Raw genomic sequence first — 27,905 nt, forward strand, 5'->3', positions numbered from 1 at the left:
GCGATTTTTTGCGTAATGGTACGGATTACTACGGAACCCTTCGTGCCCGACTCCGACTCGCACTTGGCCGGTTTTTCAGTTTTATACGCCGCCAACAAAAAAAGTAATAAATGGCGCGTACGCGAAAACTTACTTTAAATAACGTGATGTAAGTTGAAACAGTCGTCGAGGGGATTTGAAACAGTAATTGATTTTAGATAGCTAAGATACGAGTAGACATTTAAAAAAAGTAAAAAAAAATTACATTCATATTTTTATCTCTACTCAATATAAATATTAAAGAAAAAACAGTAATTAATTAACAAATTATTTACTATTCATTTAAGTTATAAAGACATATGTGTACCTACTGTGTATTTTACCTACTCATTTAGAACAACGAAGAACGCTGTAGTCGCTGCACTCACCTCACCTCTGTTTCAAAATGCAATTAATTATAGGGGAGACCCTATAATTAATTGCAGATAATTAAGCACATCACTTACCTACATCAGTTTTGGATTATAGTCATTCAGTGAGGAACTAGTGAAGCTTACGTACATTTTTACATAGTGGATGTTACTCAGTTTTGAAATGATTATTATGGAATCATTAGAAAGTTGGATAAGTTTTATCAACCTAAAATGCTATAAAATTAAATGTAAATAAATAATTAGATACAACCTTACATAGATCGACCTACTCCAAAACGAATAGACGAAGGATAGCTTTTTAATTTTTAATTATTGTACGAGTTTGTTGTTTAATGCCCAGGAGGAATTTATTTTCCTTACAAATAAAGAATGACTCGCGCTCAGCTCGCCCTAGACCGGGCCGTGCCCGGGCCGGGGCGTCCGACATGTCATGTCCGGCTGATCGGTGACCACGTGGTGGCCCCGGCCCTAAACTATTGTTCAAGAATTCCCTACCTGAAAATTAGGTGGACCAATGTCTAAAATTTTTGATTACATATATAGGTACCTACACAAACTTTATGTCGTCATCTAATGTCACTAGTTTTAAAAATTAAAGTACCTAGTGACAACAAGAGTTTTTGGATTCATTTCATATTGGGAGTAAAGTCTGGAATTCCCTAAAAGTAAGTTTTGTAAAAAAACTTTAGTAATGTTTCTTCACGATGTAATGATTATTTTGTAGCCAGACGAACGTCAGGGCTCCGTAGTGTCGCTGGAACCCACTCCCGAGCTGACTACTTATGGAGGAATCAAGTTAGGATGGATTCAGGTTTGTGGCACGGTTTTTATTTCCAAAAATTCTACTGTGTGAACAAAATAGTAAAGAAATAAAATAGGTAATAAATTTCACTGTAAAATCAATGTTAGTTAAGCACGGCTAATTTCAGTTTATACATGTATAATTATCGCTTACATATCCTGTATGAAAAATCTAGGTACTTATAGCCAAGGACTGATGGTTCATATCATCAAGCCATTATCTGTCGTGAATGTTCCCTGTATTCTAATTAGGCAGCACATTAGGCAGAACCATCGCCCACATTCGGTGGTAAATGTTACCCCACTATTCAAAGTAACCCCAGTTTACGGTACATTCCATTCTTCAGGGCGTGCTGATCCCATGCCTGCTGAACATCTGGGGCGTCATGCTTTTCCTCCGCATCTCCTGGATCGTGGGCCAAGCCGGCACTCTGATCACCATGGCGATTATCCTAGTCTCTGGCATCGTGTGCGTCATCACGACGCTCTCGCTTAGCGCCATATGCACGAATGGACAACTGAAAGGAGGTAATTACCAGAAATGTATGTTAAATTCTGGCACCATACTCACCACGGCAATCATCCTTGTGTTTCGAGAGCAACGAATAATTTTAGGGTTTAGGAAAGAAGAATTTCATTTTCTAATCTCCATAGCATATATACTTACTAAAGCATCCATCAAGTCGTTTACCCGTGTAATGACGTGGTTTATACTAAGAAAAAGGCAATAAACATATCCTGTTATATGTTTAACTAAGCAAATTGATTAGGTTGAGCATAACAGCGAATGACTTACATAAGTGGGTATATTACGATATGTTGATTACCCAATAAAATTAGGATGGTTCCCGTTCCCTAAAAACTTTGATGAGCAGTGAACAGTGAGCATCTGTTATTTATCGACATGTCGCTTGTCGCTGGCATATAGTCGTCGATCAAAAGGTTATACAAATACAAATACAAATAGTACCGCCGGCTGAGATTGGTAACTGTTGAAAATGCCTACAATATATGCAGCCTGAAAACTTGAATGAAATTCAGGATTCCTGCTTACAAGATAAAGTTAAACCAAAAATTTTGTGGCTTAGAAGAACAAATACTATAGATGATAAATCACAAATATAAAATATATACCTGGGTACACGGTGTATAATAATTCTGCTAATTGCTAGTTTGCAAGGAAAATTCCAGGGAGAGAAGAGAAAACAGAACACCACCTATTTAGGTACCGATTTCAACAGCTACGGCTTTAGCATGGTAGGACTTTTATCGCTTGTCACTATGGTTGTCACTTTCGCACTTACATACTTATTAGAACGTGACAGGCATGGTGACAGCTGATAAAAATGCGACTACCACCGCTGATAAAGACCGTCATATTTTACAGGGGGCGTGTACTACCTCGTGTCGCGCTCCCTCGGCGCGGAACTCGGCGCGTCCGTCGGCGTGATCTTCGCATTCGCCAACGCCGTCGCCGCCAGCATGAACACCATCGGCTTCTGCGACTCGCTCAACGATCTCCTCAGAGCGCACGGTCTTAAGATCATCGACAATGGCGTCAACGACACGAGGATCGTCGGCGCCATCGCTCTGTTGGTGATGTGCCTTATATGCGCTGTTGGGATGGACTGGGAGACAAAAACGCAGGTTGTGATTCTTACGTTCATGAGAATTAAAATAAAAGTTGGGCTAAATTGACATCATATTAGGTAGCTAATTAGCATTATAGCCAAGTAACCCTCAAAGCCACTTATCTTGTACATATATATTTTTCGTATAGTATGTACTTAGGCAGATATTTTTCCTCTCTAACCTGCATGCTGTTAAAATTGTATATAAATACGTACGTACCTATTTTCTTTCAGAACTTTTTAATCACAGTGATCGTTTTAGCGATCTTCAACTACGTCATAGGGGTCGCCAAGGGACCCGCGACCAACACGGAAATTGCCCGGGGCTTCGTAGGAATAAGCGGTAAGTAGTTTTTGTCCGTTTGGATATTATTCTAATTCCAACATTTCTAACCCTCTCTAACTTATATACAGCTTATACTCGGTGGAGTTTGTGGGATTGCCAACATTTTTTTTCCGTTACTTAAGCAATTTACACAGTTCGTCTTTTGGGCTTCTTCCACGGTGCTTTCATATGTATACCTAAAATAATATTTCTATGATACACTACATTAAAAAAACAGGTACGGGAGGACTCGCCTTCCGAAGGCTGAATTTTATCTCTTTTTGCAGGTTAATTGAAATTAGGCATTATCGTAACGTAGCTATCAACTATCAAGTAACGTTCAAGATACTCGCTTTTCTTTTATACGCAAGCTTATGTTTGCTTAAACTCCATGATAAATGTATAAACCATGCTAAATCTAACTGTGATCTAAACGATCTAACCATGTTTAGCGGACACAATGAAGCAGAACGCAATGCCAGATTTCCGCTTAAGCGAGGGCGTTCACCACGACGTGTTCACCGTGTTCGCGATGTACTTCCCCGCCGTCACCGGCGTGCAAGCTGGCGCTAACATTTGTGGCGACTTGAGGGTAGTTATATTATATCTCTATAGCCTGTATCTTTAGGTATTTAAAAAAGAGTAAACAAAATCTACCCTCAAATGGCTTCTTAAGCCAGTTGAGGGTAAATGAAAACATTACATGATCAAATAATGTAGGTTAAAGTCAGGTCGTTCAGTGACAGATCATCTGACAATGTTTCTGCGGACGTGCGGACTCGATGAAACAGAACGCGATGCCGGGATTTACCTTCGGCGAGTGTGTTTACCACAACGTGTTCGCCGTGTTTGTGATGTAGGTACTTCCCCGCCGTCACCGGCGCGCAGGCTGGCGCTAACTTTTGTGGTGACTTGAGGGTAGATTTTTATACTAAATTAGGTGCCGATTATAATTTTGGGACATCATATTTTGGTATGCTATTCTATTTTTACATCTAATGACATCAGCAATGGTATTCTTAAACAATTAGATATCAGCTTAGATGATTAACTAGAGTCCAGTCCATGGTTTTAGTCAAACCTATTAGTCTCAAAAGTGAACTACTGACATAATTTTCATGATACAAATTAGCAGTCTTCATATGGAAAACTATTTTTTTTACGAGCTAATCAGTCTTCCCGAAAAATTCAAAGATATTGATGAGTGTAGAGAACCTTGGCTGAACCCTTTAGACTTTTCTCCTGTAGCTGTTGTTGTATTTGATATCCCTTACATGTTTAATTATGATGATGTCTCGCAGGATCCCGCCTCCGCCATCCCAAAAGGCACGTTACTGGCGCTATTAATCTCCATGTCGTCGTACGCGCTCATCGCATTGCTCTGCGGCGCAGGCGCCCTACGCGACGCCAGTGGCGACGTCAAGAACCTCACTCATGCTGCGCTGTCCGCCTGTGCACCTGACTGTGATTATGGCCTGCACCATGACTATCAAGTAATTTACTCAACAATACCAGCTTCTTTCCGCGAAAATGTAACCTTACTCGTCCAAAAGTAGTAGTAGCACAACATAATTTTATGAGTGTAATATAGTAATTTTTAGGGTTCCGTACCCAAAGGGTAAAACGGGACCCTATTACTAAGACTCCGCTGTCCGTCCGTCCGTCCGTCCGTCCGTCTGTCACCAGGCTGTATCTCGTGATCTGTGATAGCTAGACAACTGAAATTTTCACAGATGATGTATTTCTGTTGCCGCTATCACAACAAATACTAAAAACAGAATAAAATTAAGATTTATGTGGGGCTCCCATACAACAAACGTGATTTTTGACCGAAGTTAAGCAACGTCGGGCGGGGTCCGTACTTGGATGGGTGACCGTTTTTATAGATAACTAGACGGGCCCGCAGCTCCACTCGCGTAAATGAAATAAAGAGTTCGTCTTATGTTTAGTTAAATACCGACATTATTATGTATTCAACCCTGCCATGGTTTAAAACTGTGATAGGGATTTGTTATTTGTAGCCGTTATTTGGATAACTCAATTCGCAAATTTGTCAAAAAATGATGTGATTTGATAAAAGGCAAGATTGTATTTTTTCATCTACACGTATTTATTTAAAACTTGTTTCAACATAAAATTATTATTTGTTCTTATAAGCCTAGTTGCAAAAACGTTCATTAGATTAATTTTCGCCTTAAGACGAATATGGACGACCACCGCCCTTAAATCGCCTTTTCATACAAACAGGTAGTCTAGTCCTCTCGGTCTTGCGATAGCTCTCGCCAGTCGCCATGGCCGAGGTTGAGCAGGTCTTGAGCAACTACGTCGTTTCAGCGGTACCTAGGACGTCCACTCGGGCGTCTCCCATTTTGTTGTCCCAAGTACCTGCGCTCTCTTCACGGCACGATCCTCTCCCATTCTCTCTAAGTGTCCGAGCCACCACTGAATTTAGCCGCTTTTGTCTCTCAATATTTCGCCACTATATCGGACCACATCCTTATCTCTATGGCAACAAAATTATATTACGATATTTGGCTGACTGCTGACTGTACATTTATTTTTATCAGGTCGCTCAATAATATCTGAACATGCACTTTAATCTACCTACATAACTTACTATCAACTTTGTATTTTTGGCCCATCTCAGTATTCTTAGCCCGTTCCCCGGACGAATGGCAATGTTTGCCGAAGCCGTGAAAGTCAATCTGAATAATATAACTCAAAAATAAATTTAAAACAACAAAATACAAATTGATAATAATAATATAGTAGTTACTTTGATTGATAAGAATGATAAGTCATATATGACATAAATCACTCGTATGGGCTCTATAGACTAAGGTTGAGGTTGACAGCACTTTTTATTTTACTTCGTGTAAAAAAACTCAGAAATACCTGTATACCAACATGACAAACATAATTTAGTTTACTTTAACTTACGGATTATTTGGTCTAATCTGTAGCACCGCCAAACGAAAGCAACCGAGAGTTGAAGAAAGAAAATGAAGATTGTTCTGAAAATTTCTTTTCCTTATTGTAAATTAAATACGCATCGGAAGCGATAGTTTTTATGCTCTAGTTCTATTCCCATATGTAGATAATTGATTTGAACAGGTTTTTCTTATCATACGTGCGTCGTATTCGAGAAACGTGTCAAAAACTTTTTTAGAAATTTGTAAGGCGCCATCTCGCTTCTTCCCTCGTTTTTTATCCCGTTCTGGTTTTTCAATTTTATATATATGATGATGATGATGGTACGGAACCCAACCCTTCGTGTGCGAGTCCGACTCGCACTTGGCCGGGTTTTTTTAATACTACGTCGGTGGCAAACAAACATACGATCCGCCTGATGGTAAGCAGTCTCCGTAGCTTATCGACGCCTGTAAGTCCAGAGGTGTTACATGCGCTTTGCCGACCCTAACACTCCGCACCCTTGTTGAGCTCTGGCAACCTTACTCACCGGCAGGAACACGACAATAAGAGTAGGGTCTAGTGTTATTTGTAATAGTTAGTAGGTGTAATAGTATTCTGACTGACTAGCATACATTATAAACATCCTTAATTAATACACCTTCAGTTAATGCAACTAATGTCCTGGTGGGCGCCCCTGATCTACGGCGGCTGCTGGGCGGCGACGCTGTCCACCGCGCTGACCAACCTGCTGTCAGTCCCACGGCTGATCCAGGCGCTGGGCGTGGACCGCATATACCCTGGCCTCATCTTCTTCTCGAAGCCCTATGGCAAGCACGGCGAGCCCTATCGAGGATACGTGCTCACCTTCTTTGTGTCACTGCTGTTTTTGCTCATCGGTAATATATCTGAAATTTTAAAGTGATGAGGTGAAACTGTACCACATCAATGATAATCATCGAAGTCTGCCATGTCCCCTAAAACATATAGTATCGTAATAAATATCGTAAAATAACGTTTCTAGCCTGCTTTTAAAAAGCATGTTATATAGTTAATTACCATTTACTCTTTTGATGTCTGACGGGTACCTTTTCGGCGACAGGGCTGAAACTGCGATCAAAGCATTTTCTTCTTCTATAACATCGTACCCCCATGTTTGTTCAATGATTTGTCAACCTCTTTAATGCAAAGTGTAATATCCAGCCGACCTGAACACCATCGCGCCGCTGATCTCCAACTTCTACCTGGCCTCGTACGCGCTCATCAACTTCTGTACCTTCCACGCGGCCTTCGTTCACCACATCAGCTGGCGGCCTACTTTTCGGGTACATATCCCGTTTAAAATGGTCTATAATGTAAAAATTCTTTACCCATTTGCTGCGTTATATCAGAAATTCATCTTGACACAAAGGGCTAACTAAAACCATAGATAGAGTAATATGTATAAGTAAAGAAAGAGTGGGTTACCATACATGGAGTTATCCATACATTAGTTTTCTTACCAAAATGCAAGTTATTTCGTAGTCGACATCGAACGTCAAGTAGTGAAACACCATGTCACATCACAAGTGTCGCTGATAAATTCCGCTACTTGACGCTAGATGTCGACTACGAAATAACCCGCGTTTTGGTAAGAAAACTGATGTATGTAAGTAGTTACAACTCTTTCTTTACTTATATTATATTACTCTATGCTAAAACTTAGAGCACGGACTAACTAGAACAGGATCAATTTTTGCCCGTTCTTATTTCCTTCTGTCCGACCAATTTAACACACTTTACAGTTTTACAACATGTGGGTGTCGCTGTTGGGTACGGTGTTGTGCTGCGCTATCATGGTGCTACTGAGCTGGTCCATGGCGATGATCACGGTGCTCGTTTTCCTCGTACTCTACCTGATCGTGCACTACAGGAAACCAGGTATAACGATATTTACTTACCGTAATTTTCAGAAAAAACATGAACTGGAACATTTCCATTATAGACGGTTCCAACCCTAGGCTCCCGTCAACCTATGGATCTTCAATAGGCTTCAATACCTACTTATAATTCAAATTGTGAATGACGATGACGATACGAACTATTGAGAATAGTTAATGACGGACAAGCACAGACTATAAGAATTCTATAAACCTAGTGCCAAGGAAGTTACTGACGGATTTTTTCGTTTCTCCGCATTACTTACCGACCGTATCATGTCTGTCTGTGTGTACTCGTATATCCAGACGCGGACTGGGGCAGCAGCACGGAGGCGCAGCGCTACATTGACGTGGTGCAGTCGCTGCTGGAAATTAACCAAAAACACAGGTTAGCCATAAATCTATTTCCTTGTGACTGATTTGCAAACAGAGGGTCATCCTTATTCTAACTTTTTCAGTTTTGTATTGCTAACAACCTTCTACTAGTATTTTCGAAAATTATTCTATCGTATAGAGTTAAAAAAATACAGCGTAATCGCGACTCACGTAAATTTTTCGTGGAATAATCCTGCTCGTGTTTCCCAGGAAGCATCCAGCCTTTTCCCCCGGGGGGCTGCCCCGCCTTTTCTGTGTTCACACATATCGACTTAAACTGTTTTTATTAACGCCGCAGTGTGAAGTCGTACAACCCACAACTCCTGGTGCTATCTGGACGGGCGGGACGACGGCCGGCGTTGGTGCAAGTGGCCGGCCTCATCACTGGCGGGACTTTCAGCCTGCTAGCTGAGATCCATGAGGTATTCTAATCATCAGCCTGTGAACCAAGAGTCTTAATTCACAATGCCCACGTTTTATTTGGCCCGTCTAACTGCACTCTTACTAGATTGTTAAACGTCTCTTTATTTACCTATGCGTCAAAATTTTATAAAAACTTAGAGGCATAGTATTTATTCATTCATCTGGATAAGGGTCTATCTGTAATCCCATAACGCCTGTCACAATTACACTCGCCAGTCGGTTAATAAGTTAGTATTTGGTTTTATACATTGTCTATAGGTACTTATAAATCAATCACAAAAGAATGGAAGTTTGTGAGGCAAGACTGATGGTCATTTCTCCATACAAACACACTCTTAATATTATCAATATCTTTATTGCGATTTTAACGCAGGATTATTGACCTAAGCTGCAGTTGTCCTTATCGCACTAATTTTAGGAGGCTCTAAAATTCCAAAATCCGCCCTACCTTTCACTATGACTATAACAGTACAGGCTATCCTCGGCGGATCGTGAAGCTCGCATAGCGTCATCGTACCGATGGCTGCGCTCAATGAACATACGCGGGTTCGTCACGCTGGTGGACGGCAGCAGGTTCGACGCCGGAGTCCGAGCGCTGCTGCAGGCCTCGGGGCTTGGAGGCCTCGCGCCCAACATCGTGCTCCTCGGATATAAGTACGACTGGGCGCAGGCAAGCAACACGGACGTCTATGTCAGGGTTGTACGGTAAGTTACGGTATATCATTTGCGCTTTGACCTACAGCTTGACTATATAAAATATTGAAATCATGTCTAAACCTTCAATATACATATTATGACATTTATGACTTTTGTAATAGAAAAAGTATCTCTAACTCTCTGCTCATATATTTATATATAAATAATATTATGTCGTAAATTGACTACTAAACTTAATACTTGCAGGCTAGCCTTCGAGCATAAGCTTGGTGTGACGATCCTGCGCACGTCGCCCGAGCACCGCGCCGGCGAGAGCGTGCAGCTTCCACCCACCAGTTCAACGTCTCTAAGGCGGGCGAGCATGAGGGAGATCCAACAGCTTATGTACCAGGACTCGGACTTTTCCCTCGCCGATACCTTGCCGCTTACAGATAAAACAAGTACCTATTTATCTACTTTTCAAGTTTACGAATCTTCCTATACAGTGTTCATTTACATACCTTATTTAATACTTACGAGTACGTATATATATATATTTGTATTTATTTAGAAAACAAACAGCCTTTTACAAATAAGTCTTACAAAAATTATTAAAAATAGGCCTAAAGTTTCATATAGGCGAAGTTGTTACTACGTTGACTATTACAATAAAGGTAGTAGGTTACTTAATTATAAATTACCCGAAGGTATAATTGTGAATACTACACGCAAATAAAGTAAGAAAACAATGCAAAATATAACTAGAAACAATTTTTCAATTACTAGAAAACAAAATATGCCGAACTTTGTTCTTGAAAACGGACAAACTATGAACAAAAATGTCTATATCATTAAGCGATTCATTATACATATTACAAGTGCGCCTAAAGAAAGAATTTTTAGCATACTGTGTGCCACAGGAAGAAATAGAAAAGGTAGGTTTAGAACGTGAGTGGAACCGAGAAATTTTGAAGGAAATGTTTTCTAATAGTGGGTTGGAATCTATATGATTTCTAATAATTTTAAATAAGAATAAAATATCTAGGTATGCTCTTCTTTTTTCCAAAGGAGGTAAACTATGTCTAGCTGCTGACGAAAGATAGTCACAGTTATAGCGGCCGGTTCTATAATCAAGGGACTTACAAAAAAAATTCTGAATCCTTTCAATCGAGACTTATGAATACCGAAATGTGGGCTCCAAACAACACTGCCAAACTCCAAAATACTACGGACGAAAGACTTTTAACGTGAACATACTTTTGAATGGTTTACTTAAACGCAAGATCATGCCTAACTTTTTATATGCTCTCGTCACAATATTATCTATATGTTCATTAAAGGAGAGTTTAGCGTCCAGAGTAATCCCTAAACCTAGAATCGACGACACACGTGAGACACTGCTACCAGCTAGTTTATAATCAAAAGTGATAGGATTATGTTTACGGGAAAACGTGATAGTATAGCATTTCTCAGCGTTTAGAATTAAATGATTTCGCTGACAATAGTCCTCAAATTGTGACAAATCGGATTGTAACGCAACACAATCATCATAATTTCTAATAGTCTTATATATTTTAGTATCGTCTGCGTAAATAATGTGGGAAGAAGACTGAAAAATTGTATCAATATCATTCACATACAAAACAAATAGAAAACGGCCCAGGTGCGAGCCCTGTGGAACTCCTGAGGGAACCCATTCCCCAGTATTATTTCAAATAGAATAGTTATGTCCCCGTGAGTGAGTTTTGGTTATTGCTGATAACTCTAACGAGATAAATTTAATAAACTTCATTTTATAACTATTGAGTATATATTAATATAGTGAGCTAGATAATTTTCTGGCATGCATGCGGCGTAGAGACATTTAATATCAGCCGTAATCATTTATTTTTTAAACCTTAAACAGTGCAGTGCAGTTTAGCATACAGCTAGCTCTGTCTTTAATATTCTTCTTTCTATCCTGTTATCCCCTGCTGCAGAGGCGTATTTACAAATTTGGCGCCCCGGGCCATTTTGATTTGCCGCCCCCCTTCATCAGTGACGATAAAGTATTTTATTTAAGAAAAAAAAAACCTGCAACAAGTACCTTTGGGGTGTGAAATAAAAAAAAACTAAACATTTACCATTTACTCACATAGGCATTTACATTGTTTTCCTATGTACAAATTGGTTGACAAAATCATCAATAACGCTGTCGTAATTTAAAACGTTTGTCAGCTCAGCTTCTATATTAAGAAGAGCTAAGCTATTCAGGCGCTCTCCGCTGATAGTGGAACGTAGATATTTTTTTATTCTTTTGAGTGCAGAAAGGTGACGTCACTAATGTCACTATTCTAGATACAGATTTATATGGGCCGTTTTTGTCACTCAATGACGATGCGACCTCGTTATATTTGCCTGATCTGATCGGTGACCGGTGGGTACTGCTGGGTTTTGGCCATTGAGAATCAAGGTGAGATATGGCAGTCAGGCTGGATATAGCTAAGGAGTTCGGTCGGGTCTGGCATCGAGTCTGCTCGAGGGACTATATGTTATACAAATGGATCGCTAGCTTTCACATGAGCCGTATAGTAGACGGAAGCTGCTCCGATAGTGTGGACATTACCGCTGGCGTTGCACTAGGTTCTGTGCTGTCATTGCTGCATATCAATGATAATCATTGCTATGCAGACGACAGTAGTAGGGATGCGTATTACACAGGCCGTACCATTATCCCTCATTCTGTGGTGCTGGAAAGTCATGAAAAGTATTGTATTTGTACCTGATATCGAGAGCACTCTATCTGTACTGAGTTTCGGCATGGGATCGGAACAATTTAGTGAGATTCAATACCACGAAGACACAAGAACCGCCCGTATGTATATAGTCAGATGGGTAACAAATAATGTTAGGTACGTACGTGAAAACGCGAGCGTAGCGAGCGCGAAATTTTTTCGAGAAAATAGTAGGTACATTTTTAGGGTTTCGTACTTTAAAAGGAAAAAAACGGAACCCATATAAGATCACTTTGTTGTCCGTCCGGCCGTCTGTCTGTCTCAATATAAAGGGTCTTGACATGACAGAGGGCGGCAAAATCGACAAGGCTTGTTATTTAAATTTTACAAATAAATAGGGGAGCGACAAAATTCTGGTCGACCCTATCTGAACAGCTAATAAAATATTTTTTTGACCCAAATTTGCCGCCCCCTAAAATCTGCCGCCATAGGCTTCAGCCTACTCAGCCTAGTGGTAAATCCGGCACTGCGCCGTACTAATACTTTTGAACGAAAATGTTGCTTAATTTAGGTACTTGTTGGTAGATATTTTTAGCAATTGGTGGGGTTTGAAGCGTTCGTTTGTTTATTAATTTAAATGTCAATTAAAATATAATAAAAAATATAGCTAAGTTTGATTATAAAAGGCGCCCAGAAAAAGCCGCAAGGGGGCGGCTTCGCCGCCCCCCTGCGGCCTGCCGCCCCGGGCCATGGCCCCCTTGGCCCTATGGTAAATACGCCCCTGCCCTGCTGGGGTGTAAGGCTATTTTTCTTCCACTGACTCCTTCCACCCCATCCTCAATACACCCAGTTCTTGCTCCACAGAACGGCGCCAAGTAGATTTTAGGCGACCATGTTTCCGTTTGCCGGGCATCTTCCGTCTTCAACAATATTATTTTGGTTAAATGTAAATTTTTTTCAGTAAGAAGAGAATCGACACATGGTAAGGATCTGAAGGCCCCAAGCGACTCATTCAAGATCCTTGAAGCAGAGAGTTACAGGGCGCTGCTGTCTGCTTCCGGACCCTATAAACCCATGCAACTTCAACACGTGAGTCTTACATGCAAGGAAAAATTCATTTAGGAAATGTTTAATTGATCATACGGCCGTAACGTAACTAAAAGTCGGCCGAACTGAGGGCCTACCATGAACCACGTTCGACGTGTTGCCTCTCTGTCGTATAGGTAGGTAATAAGTGTAACAGGGAGACAACACGTCGAACGTGGTTGGATCACGATAGGCCCTCTGGCTGCCGAAGCACTTACAGGTACTATCTATCCTACCAAAGAGAATTGTCTTTGATCCTACCTACCATCTATTACTTATAAATAAAGAGGAATACTGTAACATCAAACTCAGTGCACAATATTTTGTAACTGCAGTTATGTACCTATAGTTAATGTATAATTTATTAACTGGACAATCCAACGAACGAAAGTTCATGTGTATATTAGTGTTATTTCCACACTCTGTCACTTCATAGTCTGTGCAGAACTCTGCAAGCTAACCAGCTTATACGGACTCTATCACCACGATGCATGCTTGCAGTGGCGTAGCGTGAACCAAACCAACCTAGCTGTGGGTGAAAACCACATCTGCGAGGCCCTTTTCAATGTGTTTTCCCAAGGTAATAAAAAGGTTGGCTGTGCGAGGCCGTGGGCGAAGGCCCCATTTGCCCATGCATAGCTACGCCACTGCATGTTTGTTTATTTGCAGGGAAAGTTGGACGCGTGGTGGTTATACGACGACGGCGGGCTGAATATCCTGCTGCCGTACATCATTGCGACCCGCGGGGCGCACGGGCCGGTCCAGCTGCGTATTCTCGCGTTCGCCCGCCACACCCGCGACAGAGCCGACGCCGAGAACCAGTAAGAACTCGTGACAGTTTGGTCTTTATATTTTATAGACGCGAGTCCAGGTACAGTCGCCATCAAATATAACCCACCGAACGTAGTCATTACGATTTCGTACGCATTGATAATATTAATGCTAGGTTCACGTCCACAGGTTGAAGAGTCTCCTGGCGAAGTTCCGCATCAGCTACGCGTCTCTGACTCTCCTGAGCGGCGTGGGCGACACGCCGGCGCCCGCCACTTGGGACCTGTTCCACTCGCTCATACACAGGCACGAGCCAACTAGAGGTACGACATTAACTTGTACCAAGCAGCAGATAGGTCTGCGAGCTATATTACAAATTAAGAAAAAAAGGATAAATTTAAATATTCACATCATATTGTTAAGCCCCCTCCACACTCGTGCGCAAATCGCGGCGCGAAGCCGCGAACGCGAGTGTGGCGTCGATTTTCGCAGACAGCGAAATCGACTCCACATTCGCGTTCGCGGATTCGCCCGCGATTCACGCGCATAGTCTGGAGGGGGCTTTAGACTTGAATGAATCAGGGTGCGTAATAGACAAGATGCCAATCGTTAACGCTCCGTAGCGAACGAAACGCAACTGTCTCTGTTGCACTAATAGGTATGGAATATAGTGATACAGAAAAATAACTACGCTACGCTACGGAGTGTGAACTATTGGCAGTATTGGCATCTGGTTTACGCACCCTATTCTGGACGACGGCGGCGGCGGTTGTGGGCGGCGACGATCGCCCCGCTGGCCGCACCGCCTGGTCGGTGTCGCGTGCATTTAGTCCGCGGCCTAACAGATATATTGATTCGCCCTTTACAATCTTCATTTACATTCAATGGAATCAATGGATAAGTATAAAAACTTTTTACAAAAAAAAGCAAACCGACTTCAAAAAGGATGAAATAAAATATTATCCTTTTTGAAGTCTATGCGTTACCAACTGATATGTTTGAAGTCGGTGCCAAGCCAAATTTTGAAGCATACCATGATTTTGGTGCGATTCGATAAGGATGTACCTACGTTGGATTGCCTTACACGACGACAATGAACGTACTTTCTGTAGGTACAGTCGACGTTAAAAATATGTTTACACTTTTCGCCTTATTACAAAGGAGTAAGGTGCAAAAGTGTAAATATATCTTTGACGTCGATTGTATCTAAAGCCCCCTCCAGACTATGCGCGTGAATCGCGGGCGAAGCCGCGAACGCGAGTGTGGAGTCGATTTCGCAGGTCTGCGTTCAGGACTCCACACTCGCGTTCGCGGCTTTGCGCCGCGATTCGCGCACGAGTGTGGAGGAGGCTTAAGAACACACCTCAGAACACACGATCAAACCTTCTTGGCGCAGTCTGTACCATGTTTGTCGGCACATTAGTGGAAATCCAATGCATTTTTTTTCGTCGTATTTTTTAAAGAGCATTTCTTACTAATGCTCGAACAGTCTATAGCACGCAAATGTGAGATTGGGACTGAGTAATTTCCCGTCCCTTAACCAGAGGACTACATTTCACAATATAAAACAATTTAAGAAATTTACCTTCTTGCCAAATTTCACCTAAAGCGGTTCAGTTGTTTAGCCTTGAAAAGGCGACAAAGAGGCAGACAAAATTACTTACACATTTGTAATAGTTATTAGTGCAGTTCTAATGGGATTTATAGCGATAAAGCTGATTATTTTGACTGGTATTGTTACTACTTGGCTTGGCACCGACTTCAAACATATCAGTTGGTAACGCATAGACTTCAAAAAGGATAATATTTTATTTCATCCTTTTTGAAGTCGGTTTGCTTTTTTTTGTAAAAAGTTTTTATTTTTCCATTTTTAGTTTTAACGCATTGTTAAGAGCGCGACGCATGAATGAAAAACAAGATCATGTTTAACACTAAATTCGTGTACCTATTACTTTAATAAATATGTATGTAATCAGGAATTTTCTCGAGTCCGTCTGGGAAATTATAATTCCTGTTACTACTACACTAAATCCATCCTCCGCCCCGCCACTGGCCCAATCCCTCAACGCCCCGATCACTCAACCTCACAGCGCATCAACCCCTGATCCAGGAACCCCTCGACCCTGAACCAGGAATTTTCTCGAGTCCGTCTGGGAAATTATAATTCCTGTTAACTAAATCCATCCGCCCGCCCCGCCACTGACCCAATCCCTCAGCCCCCCGATCACTCAACCTCACAGCACATCAACCCCTGATCCAGGAACCCCTCGATCCTGAACCAGCAACCCTTCAACCGCCATTCCCCGACCCGTTAATCTCTGACCCCTTAACTCCTAACCCTAACCCCCGATCAGTAGCCTTACCAGCTTACCACGAGTTTGACATTGATATATTCGCTAGCATGTGTGTAACTTACTTCCTATGCATCTCGCTCGTACTAACCTTAGTGTGAGCGAGATGCATAAAAAGTTACATTTAGATGCATAAGACGTTAGCGAATATGTCAATGTCAAACTCGTGGTAAGGCTACAGTTGCAGTACATCAAATTGGTGGTTTTCGGAAGCAAATGCTCGAGTTACTTTAGAAAACCCCGAAATCACTTAACACGTGCCTTTAAAAATTGAGGAGTTCCCTCAATTCCTCATGGATTCCATCATCAGACCAGAACCAAAAATAATACGTAAACACCTTGGAGGTAACTTCTTCCAAACAAAAAAAGAATTACTCAAATCGGATCACAGGTGCCGGAGTAATCGGTGAACATACTTACATTTAAAGAAATCATCATCATTATCATAAAAATAATCATCATCATCAGGTCTACTTCATCAAATTAGTGGTTTTCGGGAGAAAATGCTCGAGTTGCTTAAGAAAACGCCCAAAACACCATGCATGTGCCTTTAAAAATTGAGGAGTTCCCTCAATTCCTCATGGATCCCATCATCAGAACAGATCCAAATTAAAATGGGACCAACTCGGAGGTAGCTCCTTTCAAACAAAAAAAGAATTACTCAAATCGGACTACGGATGTCGGAGTAATCGGTGAACGTACATAGAAATAAAAAAAAAAAAATATAGCCACAACCGAATACAGAACCTCCTCCTTCTATGAAATTGAAGTCGGTTAAAAATAGCTAATATGTGACGTTCCACGGAAAAAGGTACCTTATGAGGGTTTCTAGTTTCGGAGATATGAAATGTTTTGTAAAGAGGTGAAAAAATGTTCAATTTTTTTTTATTGTGTGATCTGAAACCTTAATGCGTAACGTTTGTTTACCTGTTTTTATTATTTTTGTTATAAGTTAGTTATAAGCCTAGTAATGTCGTCTCAGAGTTTAGTAGAAAAGGTACCTTATGGAAAAAAGATTGAAAATTCCCAAAAAAACTAGTCAATACGGGAAAAGAAGTTTGGTAGAGAACTGTATTAGCATTCTGCAAAACTAATTTGATAATTTCAGTTCTGGTTGGAGCGCCTCGCAAATATTATAACCGTACATCGACCGACATTACAAATCCAAGTAGCCTGCTATTATACCAAAGTTACTCTCGTCAAGTCTTTCTTAACTAGAATAATCTTCATTTGGTTTGGTCGCATGCAGTAAATCAGCCATTGTAGCAGGAGATCTAAGGTCCACCACCTTGCATTTTGGAGACAAAGCAAACCGCTTGGAACAGGTGTTCCTGGGGGTGATCTGAGCTGATTAAGCCCGGTTGCCAAGAGGTTCCCCCCAGCAGGTGGGCAGGGGAGGGGGGGTAAAAGTGCCTCCGGCGCGCCTCACTCTAAGCTTTATATCTGCATACATCTCGCAACTATATCAAGTTTGGTGTCTTTTTCGTGTAATTCGAGGATGAAGAATTCAGTTCTGTGACTAAATTTTCACTCACCCATACAAAAAATTCGAGAAATTCAAAATTCAAAAAAAATCTTTTAATTTTTTTTTTCGTAAATCCTCTAAAAAATTTTAACTATGAGGATTTGCTCTAGAAAAAAAATACCTGTGAATAGCCCAGTTATCCTACTATACAGAATAGTAAACTTGTCAAACATTTTTTTTCATAACTCTGTTAAAAAAAAATGTTTTGTGTCGCGCGGCGTACCTGCATTGTAAGAGCGGTATGCAGCGTTTAGGATTTTTAAGTATGTTTAGATGATTTCTGATAAGTTGTTAAACTTCTGGTTGTAGATTACATTAATAAATTACTTCTGGAAGTGATATATATACAAATATAAATTAAATATATAAATAAAGATGTTGGGAAAACTTTCGCCAACAGAGTTAAGTATTATAAATGTGATAAAATTTACATTATTATTTGCATGTCTTTTCCATATCTCGGGACCATGGGGTCCCGGACCTTTGGGAGGCGTACGTGGGGACGAAGCCAACAGCGCAGAGGCCCTTTAAGGCACGTTAATCTAAAAGCAAGGGATACATGTGGTGGATACTATCCCCGAACGCACAATGTGATACATCCGGAGATGGTCCCCGCCAGGTGCAAAGACTATTACAGTGCAGCACTTTTGTGCTGCGATGGGAACTAAGGTCATGGGCTATAGATTTGAAAGTTGGATGGACTGGATAATGGGCTATGGGAGAGACTAGCGGACACATGCCGTGACAATCAGTCTCAAAATTGTAAATGACAGGTGGTGACTCGCCAACTCATTGAGTGGGCCCCGCAATGGCCGCACGCACAGTGCTACAACAGGGCAACACTTTGGAGTGGCTGTGAGGTTGTCGAGATGTGAGTCTGCGGTAGCCAGATCCCGGTAATCCGTTCAGCCGGCGTTATTACATTTTACACTTCCAACCTGGAGCATAGGTCCCGCTCTTGCGACTCCATTCTGGCCGGCCAATCAAGGCAAGCACAGAGGCGAGGGCCAGATGACAGGGTCCTCTAGAATAGGGGTCCACGGTGTCGTCACTCACCGTCAGCTCGCCATAAGCTGCCCCCGCGGGACATTATTATTGTTATTGTGGTGTTGTGGGCCTTTGAGTGTCGCATTGACCAGCATTGATTTATTGTGACGGCCCTTTAAGTTCATTACTAATGCCCGTTGCATCCAGAAAATTCCAGATTCTTTGGGCCGTAATGTTTTGTACCTCATAGGGTTGCACTACGTGTCGCCCTAGGTAGGTACTTATTTTTGACATTATAGTAGTCCACAAGAACAGAGAATGTGCATTGCAGTCTCCTCTGACTCCTGACAGAACCTGCATGTCGCATCTTGTTTCTTGCCAATTTGAAACATATATGTTTGTTCAACTTGCAGTGTCCAGTCAGTATTCTGGTCACCGCGCAGGTTTTGTGCCTTTTGAGTCTTAAAAGCTCCTTAGCAGTTTTGCTGTTGAACCCTTTGATCAGAGCTTTCGAGTGTTCTTGTCCTTTAACGAACTTCCACCAATCGATTGCTCTCGTTTTTTCTAAGTTGCTGAGCAGAGAATATGCATCTCGTTTTGTGCTTCCACAGAAGGGTTCTGGGCCGACCAGGGGTGTGTCTGCGCCCTTTCTAGCAAGTTCGTCCGCTTCTTCGTTTCCGTTAATGTCGGAGTGCCCTGGTACCCATCTAAGTGTAACTTTGTTGGAGTAAACCAGTGCATTTAGGTTTGTTTTACAGTTCTGGACTAGTTTTGAGTTTGACTCAAGGGATTCTAGTGCCAGCGGAGCAGCCTGGCTGTCTGAGTTGATGTAGATAAGCTGGTATCTTAGGTTTCTATCCAGGTTGATCTCCGCACATTTGTTGACGGCGAAGACTTCTGCCTGGAAGATTGAGGCCAATGTGCCCATGCTGACGCTAGCTCTGAGCTTAGATCTCTCACCATAGATCCCACATCCTACATCATTGCCTTTCTTGGAAGCATCTGTATATCAGATGTGGCTTCCCTCTTCGACGTACATTTGGTTGTTGATCCATTTGTCTCTAGGAGGTATTTCTACTGTGTACAGTTTGGTGAGATGACATTCGGTGTGAGCGTCATCAGTGGGCATGCTAAGGGCTCTATTCGCAAAAACCCAGGCCTTTAGATTGGTTAATGCCTGAGAGCGCCATTTTGGCCTGTTTAGCGTGCATATTCTGTAGACGCACTGCTTGGCCTCCTTTTGCACCTGCAAGTGGAGTGGTATGATGTCCAGCAGTGCATATAGGGCCGCTCCCGGTGTCGAGGAGTAGGCGCCTGTTACTGTTAAACAAGCCGTGCGTTGCAGGCTGTTTAGAGTGTCTATTGCTGTCTTTTGGCTGGTTTTGTTACACCAGACTGCGGAGGCGTAGGTGACAATTGGCCTCACTACCGCTGTGTATAACCACATAGCAATTTGGATCTTAAGCCCCATCTTGCTCCTGCCATTCGGCAGCATGACCACATGGCCATTTTCACTTTTTGTATAATGTTTCTCAGGTGAGGGTTCCAAGTTAACTTTTGGTCAAAGGTGACCCCTAGATACTTGACCTCTGCCGAGAACGGTATTATTTGTCCATTGAGTCTTGGTTTTGTGAGTTTATCGAGCTTCCGTTTCCTTGTGAATGGTTAAATGGCTATTACAGTCTTGCTCGGATTAACCCGTCGAATGCCTTGTCCCGGATACGTCACAGACAATTTGAACTTTAATTTACAATTTGAAGGTTATTAATTCAATACCAAATCTTTGACACGGGCGTTCGAGGGGTTAATGGACAAGTCATTTTCTCTACACCATTTGAATATTGTGTTTAGAGCTCATTAGGTTGGATATTGTGTTGAGGCAAGGGCATTTGACGATGACTACAAGGTCGTCGGCATATCCTTGTGTAGGTATCAAAGTCTTGGCCTGACATGATTGCAAGAAGTTGGTCCACTGCTAGGGTCCATAATAGTGGGGATAAAACGCCTTCTTGTAGGCACCCTTTAGTGGTATAAAATTCATGCTCTATATATAGTATTGATGGTCAGAGTAGCTACTCTGTTTGAGAGCATACTATGTACCCATCTGGTGGTTTCGTCTACTCCCTTTGATTTCATACCATTGAGTATGGTCTCTGTGGGCGTATTGTCGAAAGCACCTTCAACATCAAGGAACGCACATAGAGCGGTTTGCTTTGCCTCTAGGGTTTTCTGCACCTTGTCAACCTGGTTGAAAATTATTTCGGCGACACGGCGGTTTTTGGCGCACGGCGCGATTTGGTCTATGTTTGGGGACAGATTATAGCCCCTCAGCAACAGCCACCATGCCCTGCTGACTGGGGCTGGTCCAAACAACAAGGTTATTGGGAGCCCATATGGACAAGCCTACCTGCGGCGGCTGCTGCTTGTTTAGAGCTTATTCGTTGCCGCTGCAAAACAAAATGCGCAGGGAGGTGCAACTGCGTTAAAAAAACCTAAAATGCACAGTCCCATGGGCATGTAATGGCAATTACGAACAATATAATATCTTATTTTAACCCGCATTTTTTTGTCAAACATCTCCTATGTTAATTTTATCACATCTATAATACTTAACTCTATTAGCGAAAGTTTTCCCAACATCTTTATTTATATATTTAATTTATATTTGTATATATATCACGTCCAGAAGTAATTTATTAATGTAATCTACCACCAGAAGAATAACAACTTATCAGAAATCATCTAAACATACTTAAAAATCCTAAACGTTGCATACCACTCTTACAATGCAAGTACGCCGCGCGACACAAAACATTTTTTTTAACAGAGTTATGATAAAAAAATGTTTGACAAGTTTACTATTCTGTATAGTAGGAGAACTGGGCTATTCACAGGTATTTTTTTTCTAGAGCAAATCCTCATAGTATACATTTTGTAGAGGATTTTCGAAAAAAAAAATCTAAAGATTTTTTTTGAATTTTGAATTTTTCGAATTTTTTGTATGGGTGAGTGAAAATTTAGTCACAGAAATGAATTCTTCATCCTCGAATTATACGAAAATGACACCAAACTTGATATAGTTGCGAGATGTATGCAGATATAAAGCTTAGAGTGAGGCGCGCCGGAGGCACTTTTACCCCCCCTCCCCTGCCCACCTACTGGGGGGAACCTCTTGGCAACCGGGCTTAATCAGCTCAGGTCACCCCCAGGAACACCTGTTCCAAGCGGTTTGCTTTGTCTCCAAAATGCAAGGTCCCCTTAGAAAACGGGACCTTAGATCTCCTGCTATTGGTTTGCTGAAAAATGCCAATACCCGACGAATTACCTTATGGAATATCTGAGGTCATTGAACCTCAATGCCGCTTATCTTCAATAGCAACCGAAATATATTATTGATAAGAAATAGACGATTTATACCATCTTAACCCCAAAATATTATTAGTTTATCCTAACTGTTCCATCATCATCATGCCTCATCATGTAACTTAATCACAAGGTACCTTTTCATTACATACAAATTATTGGTCTTTTTTAAGATTATTATGACGAAGAACTAATTAAATTTGGGGCAGTTTAATGTAAATTAATATTTTCTATTCATAAAAGATAAACTGTAATATGATTGATATTTTGTAGTGATGTATTATTAGATTTATTTCCATAAGGTACCTTTTCGTAAATGTATGGAGCAAATACTGTTATTGTTATGTAAGTTTAAAGTGGCATAAGGGGTTAAATATAGTATTTAGTTGGGGTTTTAGGATTTATTTCATTTGAATGACAGAATTTCTTTCATATGTGCTCAGAAAAATTGATTGTGTGTCACATTAAAAGTAAAAATATTCAATTTTGTGATTTTATATGAAAGTCAGAAAATACATTTTCACCTCTAAATCGGTATTGTTTTTTGCTTAAACTGTCTGTCAGTGTCGTTTTCTAATAGATAAAATTTAAATCTTGAGAGCTCATTGCAATCAATCGTGAAAATGAAATAAAACTTTATTTTCAAGAGATTGACTAGTATACACATAAATCAGTCGATATCAAAAGTTTCTATTTGCATTACAGAACAAGTCGCAATATTTTTTTAATCTCACATATATAAGGTATTATTATTTGTAGTCAACTATGTAACTTACTTCAGGAACATAGTTTTTTAGGCGGCTAAACTTAAAACTTCTCTATCGTAAAGTTGCTAATTTCACAACATTATTTTCAAAAAATCATATCTCTGTAACTACGCAACCTAGAAGGTTGATCTTTTGTGTTATCGATAGCTTATTTATTGTAGATTACTGGGGTATGCATAACTCCATACCCGCCATAAGGTACCTTTGACCGTGGGACGTCACATATGTTGAAGTTTTGTTCTAGACTGTTTGGTAAGCGACGCTGATTTGACAAGATGGGAAGCAAAAACGAGCCGACAGCTGCGCCTGCGCGAACTGCTGCTCGAGAACTCTGCCAAGTCCACCTTCGTCGTCATGAACCTGCCCGTGCCTAGGGAGGTGAGTAACAATAGTTATTTGTTTCACTCGGTGGCAAAGTTGTTGTTTAACCGCTCGTGCTAATATTGATACCCGAGCAAGCGAAAGATTCCAAAATTGGAATCTTGAGCGTTGCGAGGGTTTCAAAGCACGAGGGTTAAACAAATTTTGCCCCCGAGTGAAACACAAAATTTTTCACCACACCAACCCGAAGCAAATATTAAATGTAGAATATCAAACAAAATCAAATCCAAATGAATGTTATTAAATATGCATCATCCAAAATCATCATTTAAAAGTCAATTCTACCAGCAAACATAAGAAAACAACTCAAAATTTGCATTTGATTACTTTGCCTCACGTGCGAATAAAATGCAACTTTGCTATCGGTTTTTGAAGTGCAAAGTAATCCTTTCCGAGCAGGTGTGGTGAAAAATAAATTCTACAGTCGTCATCAGCTAGCCGCGATGCCCACAAATACCCGAACACGCACTCTAGCCTTGACAATAGAAGCGTGTTCAGATATTTGTGAGCACCTTGGCCGCTCCGACATCTGATAGAAACTCTAGGTAGGTACTTTGTAGCTGTTGTTAAAATATCTTTATTACAATTGTTACATCTACTTTTGATTTTATACCTTATGAAAATAATCATAAAGACGATTATGGAAACTATTTAGGTAATAAAAAGCCACGAGCCAAGCTCCGTATCCAAAACCAAATTATTATATTTCTAAAATGTACAATATGTTGGACTTTTCAACTAGGTATCGCTTCGCCAATCTTGATGGGTGTTTCAGGGCCTGCCGGCGCCGCTGTACATGGCGTGGCTGGAGATGCTGAGTCGGGACATGCCGCCGATGCTGTTCGTGCGAGGCAACGACCAGCCAGTACTCGCACATGAGGCCTAGACAATCAATCCAGCTCTAAACTGATGCCTAGCTTATTCAGCAGGGGTATCGTCGCACAAACTAATAAAAAAATACGCGGCAATGCCAAGTTCCTCCTAGATATGCTACTTTTTGGGAAAATATGAACCTAGAAGGCATAATATGAGTATTTTTTAGGTACCATCCGAGAGCCGAGCCGAGAGCTACATGTATGAAGTCATCATAGTCAGTCAGGACATTAACAACCCTAGAGGCAACTGCGCAGACTGAGTTTACCTACCTACCTAGTATTCTGTGATATCAACAAACTGTAATAAAATGATGTGCAAATTGTGATAAATAAAACTAGATAAGTTCAATATATTACAAGTTTTTTTTATTTCACACGTATTTCACAAGGGTTTTTAATTTAGAATAAAAACAGAAAATAAAATATTTACAAATACAAGAATCAACAGTGGCTCCAGAGTAACAACTATAATAAGAGTTTATTAATTACTATAAGACATGGAAGTTCATAATGCTCCAAACATTTCATAAGGAAGTTTATATTGAATGACACAATAATTAAAAAATAATGGCGATTTGTCTATGCTAGACGTGATACAGGACTGAGGCGTTTTCGAGTACAACTAACTTGTGTGCTATTTTATTTACATAGCGTATGTTTTATTTGACGTCGACTCAGTTAACTGACATTATTGTTTTGACAATATGGTTTACAAAATTGTGAGTTAACGGTGTGGACAATAGTACATGGTATGTACAGTTAGAGTCAGTCCATGAAAAGTCTGCAGAGGATTTGATAGCCCACGCAGTGCACGTGTTATTTTAAACGACAAACATCTATGAAATTATGACGTATAAATGACACTTGCACTGCGCGGACTATCAAATCCGCTGCAGACTATTCTTGATCCGACTCTATTATCATTTGTTTAGGTAGTAATGCATTATAAGTGGTATGATTAAACGCTTTACAAGCTATATAAGGTTGACAATGTTGTCCTTATTGCTATGAATAATTTTATAGCATATAAGTTAGTTGGACTGAAACATTTTGGTTGCCACATAGTATGAATGAAGACGTCTACTGCGATATGTAAGTTACGTGAAAGGACGGCCATTTAAAATATAAGTACGATACCATTACAACGCGCATAATCGAAAAGCGTGTTAGTATTGCTAAAGGAAATTATAATCTAATTCGTAGTCGTTAGAGTGCACATCTGTTTATTATCGCTGGGTTGAGCAGCTAGCAGCGCAATTTTGAACTCTAACTATATGGCAAACATTTCTATTTCTTTTAAAATAACTTGCTTTTTGGTTATACGCGTTATAAAGGAACCGTACGACTCTTTAAAGATATGTTGTAGCATTCCGTTGGAAAAATAAATACTTTTTACTCCGATTCACTAAATGCAATTTAATATATTGTTGGCGAAGAAAACCAATATTCGATTTAAATGGAGATGCAGTGCGTCCCTAGCCCAGGTCTTCTATCTATATAATTCTGGAACATCAGATACACGTTACTCAGTCTATCTATATAATTATTAAGGTACATTACTTGATGATGCTTAGTACAGTGCGTAGCTGGGATGAAGGCATCAGCTGCACGTTTTCGTGCGTAGTGCATGGAGACAATCCGGATTGTCGAGTCATGAATGATTTAATTCTACCAGCACCTCGGCGTATAAAAATCGTATCAAACGTTCGATAACTCGCTGGTGTTATGTGTTATACACACGGAAGGCGGCGCAGCCTCTCTTGAGCTGCGTAGCGCGGGGCGCGGCCGGAGCGATGCTTCTATGTTAACCTTTAGTATGCTTTATCAGAAGGCCTAGCTAAGATACCAATCGTTTGCGCTGTAGCGAACGAAACGGTAATCTCTCTTCCATATTAGTGCGACAGAGAGACATTACTGTTTCGTTCGCAACGGCGCAAACGATTGGCATCTTGGCTAGGCACTCAGGTCATCCCTACACCAACTTATGCAAGCATGTCAATATTAAGTTCATGTTTTGAACAGCCAACATTTCACAGTTTCTCTTTTTCTGTAATTCAAAAGTGAAGATGTAGATGGAGTGGAAATTACGAACTACTGGAAGTCTGTGACACCCACACGTAGTATCAATGTAGTATTGTAATGTTTTTAAGTGATCTCTGTGTCTCACGATGTATGGAAACGTCATCTCGATGTGGCACTTGTACAAACTCAGCGTAGAGGGAGTACCTACATTCAGTCCACGAGCTTCCTGGATTGGTGCTCGAACACTAAATCAAATCACATGACTATTTTATTTTGTCCGATTGCCGAAATCGTCCCGCGCTACTACAGGCGAGTCATCCATACCACGACCGCGCCGCTAAATATTTATCCAAACAAATAAACATACACATACATAACTAATACATAAATTACAGACGAAAAACTTCACACAGCCATACATCATTTATAAATAAATAATCATAATAAAAAACCCTAAATAATTATGGAAATATTTTTGGTTACAAAGATTTTTTTAAATATGCAAAATAAATACTCGATTCACGAGGTTTCCTTTCCAAATACAATATTGATCTAGTTCAGTTCTTATTCGTGCTAAAGGAACGTTCTCAATCGTATGTATATTTTTGTAATCACTAAAACTTATGCTAGAAGGCAGCGCTCGAGTTGATCACCGTTGAATAGAGCCGGGGACTGTCTCATTCTGTTAGTGTAAGAAGAACATTATGTCCCACAGTCCCATGCTTTCGTCAGGCAAGCAACTCGCGTACATCCTTTATAACTTTATTTGGCCAAACTGGGGCGTACATACAGTCAACAAACCCTGAGTTACCTCGGAACTACGCCAAACTGACTTTATAAATCAAATTGTAAGGCATCTCTTACTACTTGTCAATTTGATATAGTTCCATGATTCACAGGGTTCCATTTTACATCAAAAGACGTGGCTACACGCCCATGGCGATATCACAACGGTTTGAAGTTTGAAGTCCGGTTTCAGTTCCTTGAGAGCACACAATAGTTCACTTCCACGTAATTCTAATGAACACAGCTCACTTTTGTGCTAAGATTCCACTACATATCCGGTCGGAGTCTGTTGCAACATTGCAAAAATACGAGGGACGAAGTAGCACCACACTTTTATAAACTCACGTTTTGCAGTACACAACATACGCGATATCTGAAAACCGAAATATTCTGTCATGTGCCTCTCAAAATTTACACTAACAGGAAATACAATAGTGTAGGCCACTTCTTGAACTCTGACACGGTATGATCGTCCGAAGCGAAGCCAAGTTTGCAGTCAAGTGGCATTCACGCGGCATTTTTATTCGACTCTGTCGATTACGCGGCTTAAAATCGCGATTGAACGACCGGGATTGTGCGACTCGGATTTGCAACTGAGCGACTCGAGAACGGGATTGCGCGACTCGATCCTGCGCAGTTGCGACTCGAGTCTGCGTTGAGTGCGCGCGGCGCTCACAGCACGGCGCAGGGAGGGTGCGACAGTCTTCATTCCGACTCGTCCTCGTTGTCGTCGTCGAAGCCGGACAGGTCAGCCGATTCTAAGTAACCATTTTGCACCTGAAATATAAAAAACTTTTTAAAACAAGTCAATAGCAGACGGTATAATATATACTCTCTAGCCACC

At 40.9% G+C, this 27,905-nt stretch overlaps 2 protein-coding genes across 3 annotated transcripts in view; one reads left to right on the plus strand and one right to left on the minus strand.

Annotated features, from left to right (window-relative positions):
- Positions 1-15: 15 nt before the first annotated feature.
- On the plus strand, positions 16-24,708 carry LOC134799013 (bumetanide-sensitive sodium-(potassium)-chloride cotransporter-like). Its single transcript, XM_063771437.1, has 19 exons — positions 16-66; positions 1,138-1,224; positions 1,538-1,742; positions 2,602-2,861; positions 3,080-3,188; positions 3,623-3,762; positions 4,472-4,663; positions 6,748-6,979; positions 7,284-7,405; positions 7,865-8,000; positions 8,306-8,387; positions 8,673-8,796; positions 9,267-9,502; positions 9,701-9,894; positions 13,034-13,236; positions 13,903-14,054; positions 14,194-14,327; positions 23,242-23,375; positions 24,154-24,708. The coding sequence occupies exons 1-19, from the start codon at positions 16-18 to the stop codon at positions 24,262-24,264; spliced, it is 2,904 nt and encodes a 967-aa protein (XP_063627507.1). The 3' UTR covers positions 24,265-24,708.
- The window catches only part of LOC134798790 (tyrosine-protein phosphatase non-receptor type 9), a 117,873-nt gene continuing 114,565 nt past the window's right edge, over positions 24,598-27,905 (minus strand). For both annotated transcript variants that reach the window (XM_063771173.1, XM_063771172.1), the window contains exon 15: positions 24,598-27,838. In XM_063771173.1, coding sequence (XP_063627243.1) covers positions 27,767-27,838 — 72 coding nt within the window. In that variant the 3' untranslated portion in view covers positions 24,598-27,766. The remainder of the gene's footprint in view (positions 27,839-27,905) is intronic.

Source organism: Cydia splendana, chromosome 17 (genome assembly GCF_910591565.1).
Source record: "Cydia splendana chromosome 17, ilCydSple1.2, whole genome shotgun sequence".
Taxonomy (NCBI): Eukaryota; Metazoa; Arthropoda; class Insecta; order Lepidoptera; family Tortricidae; genus Cydia; species Cydia splendana.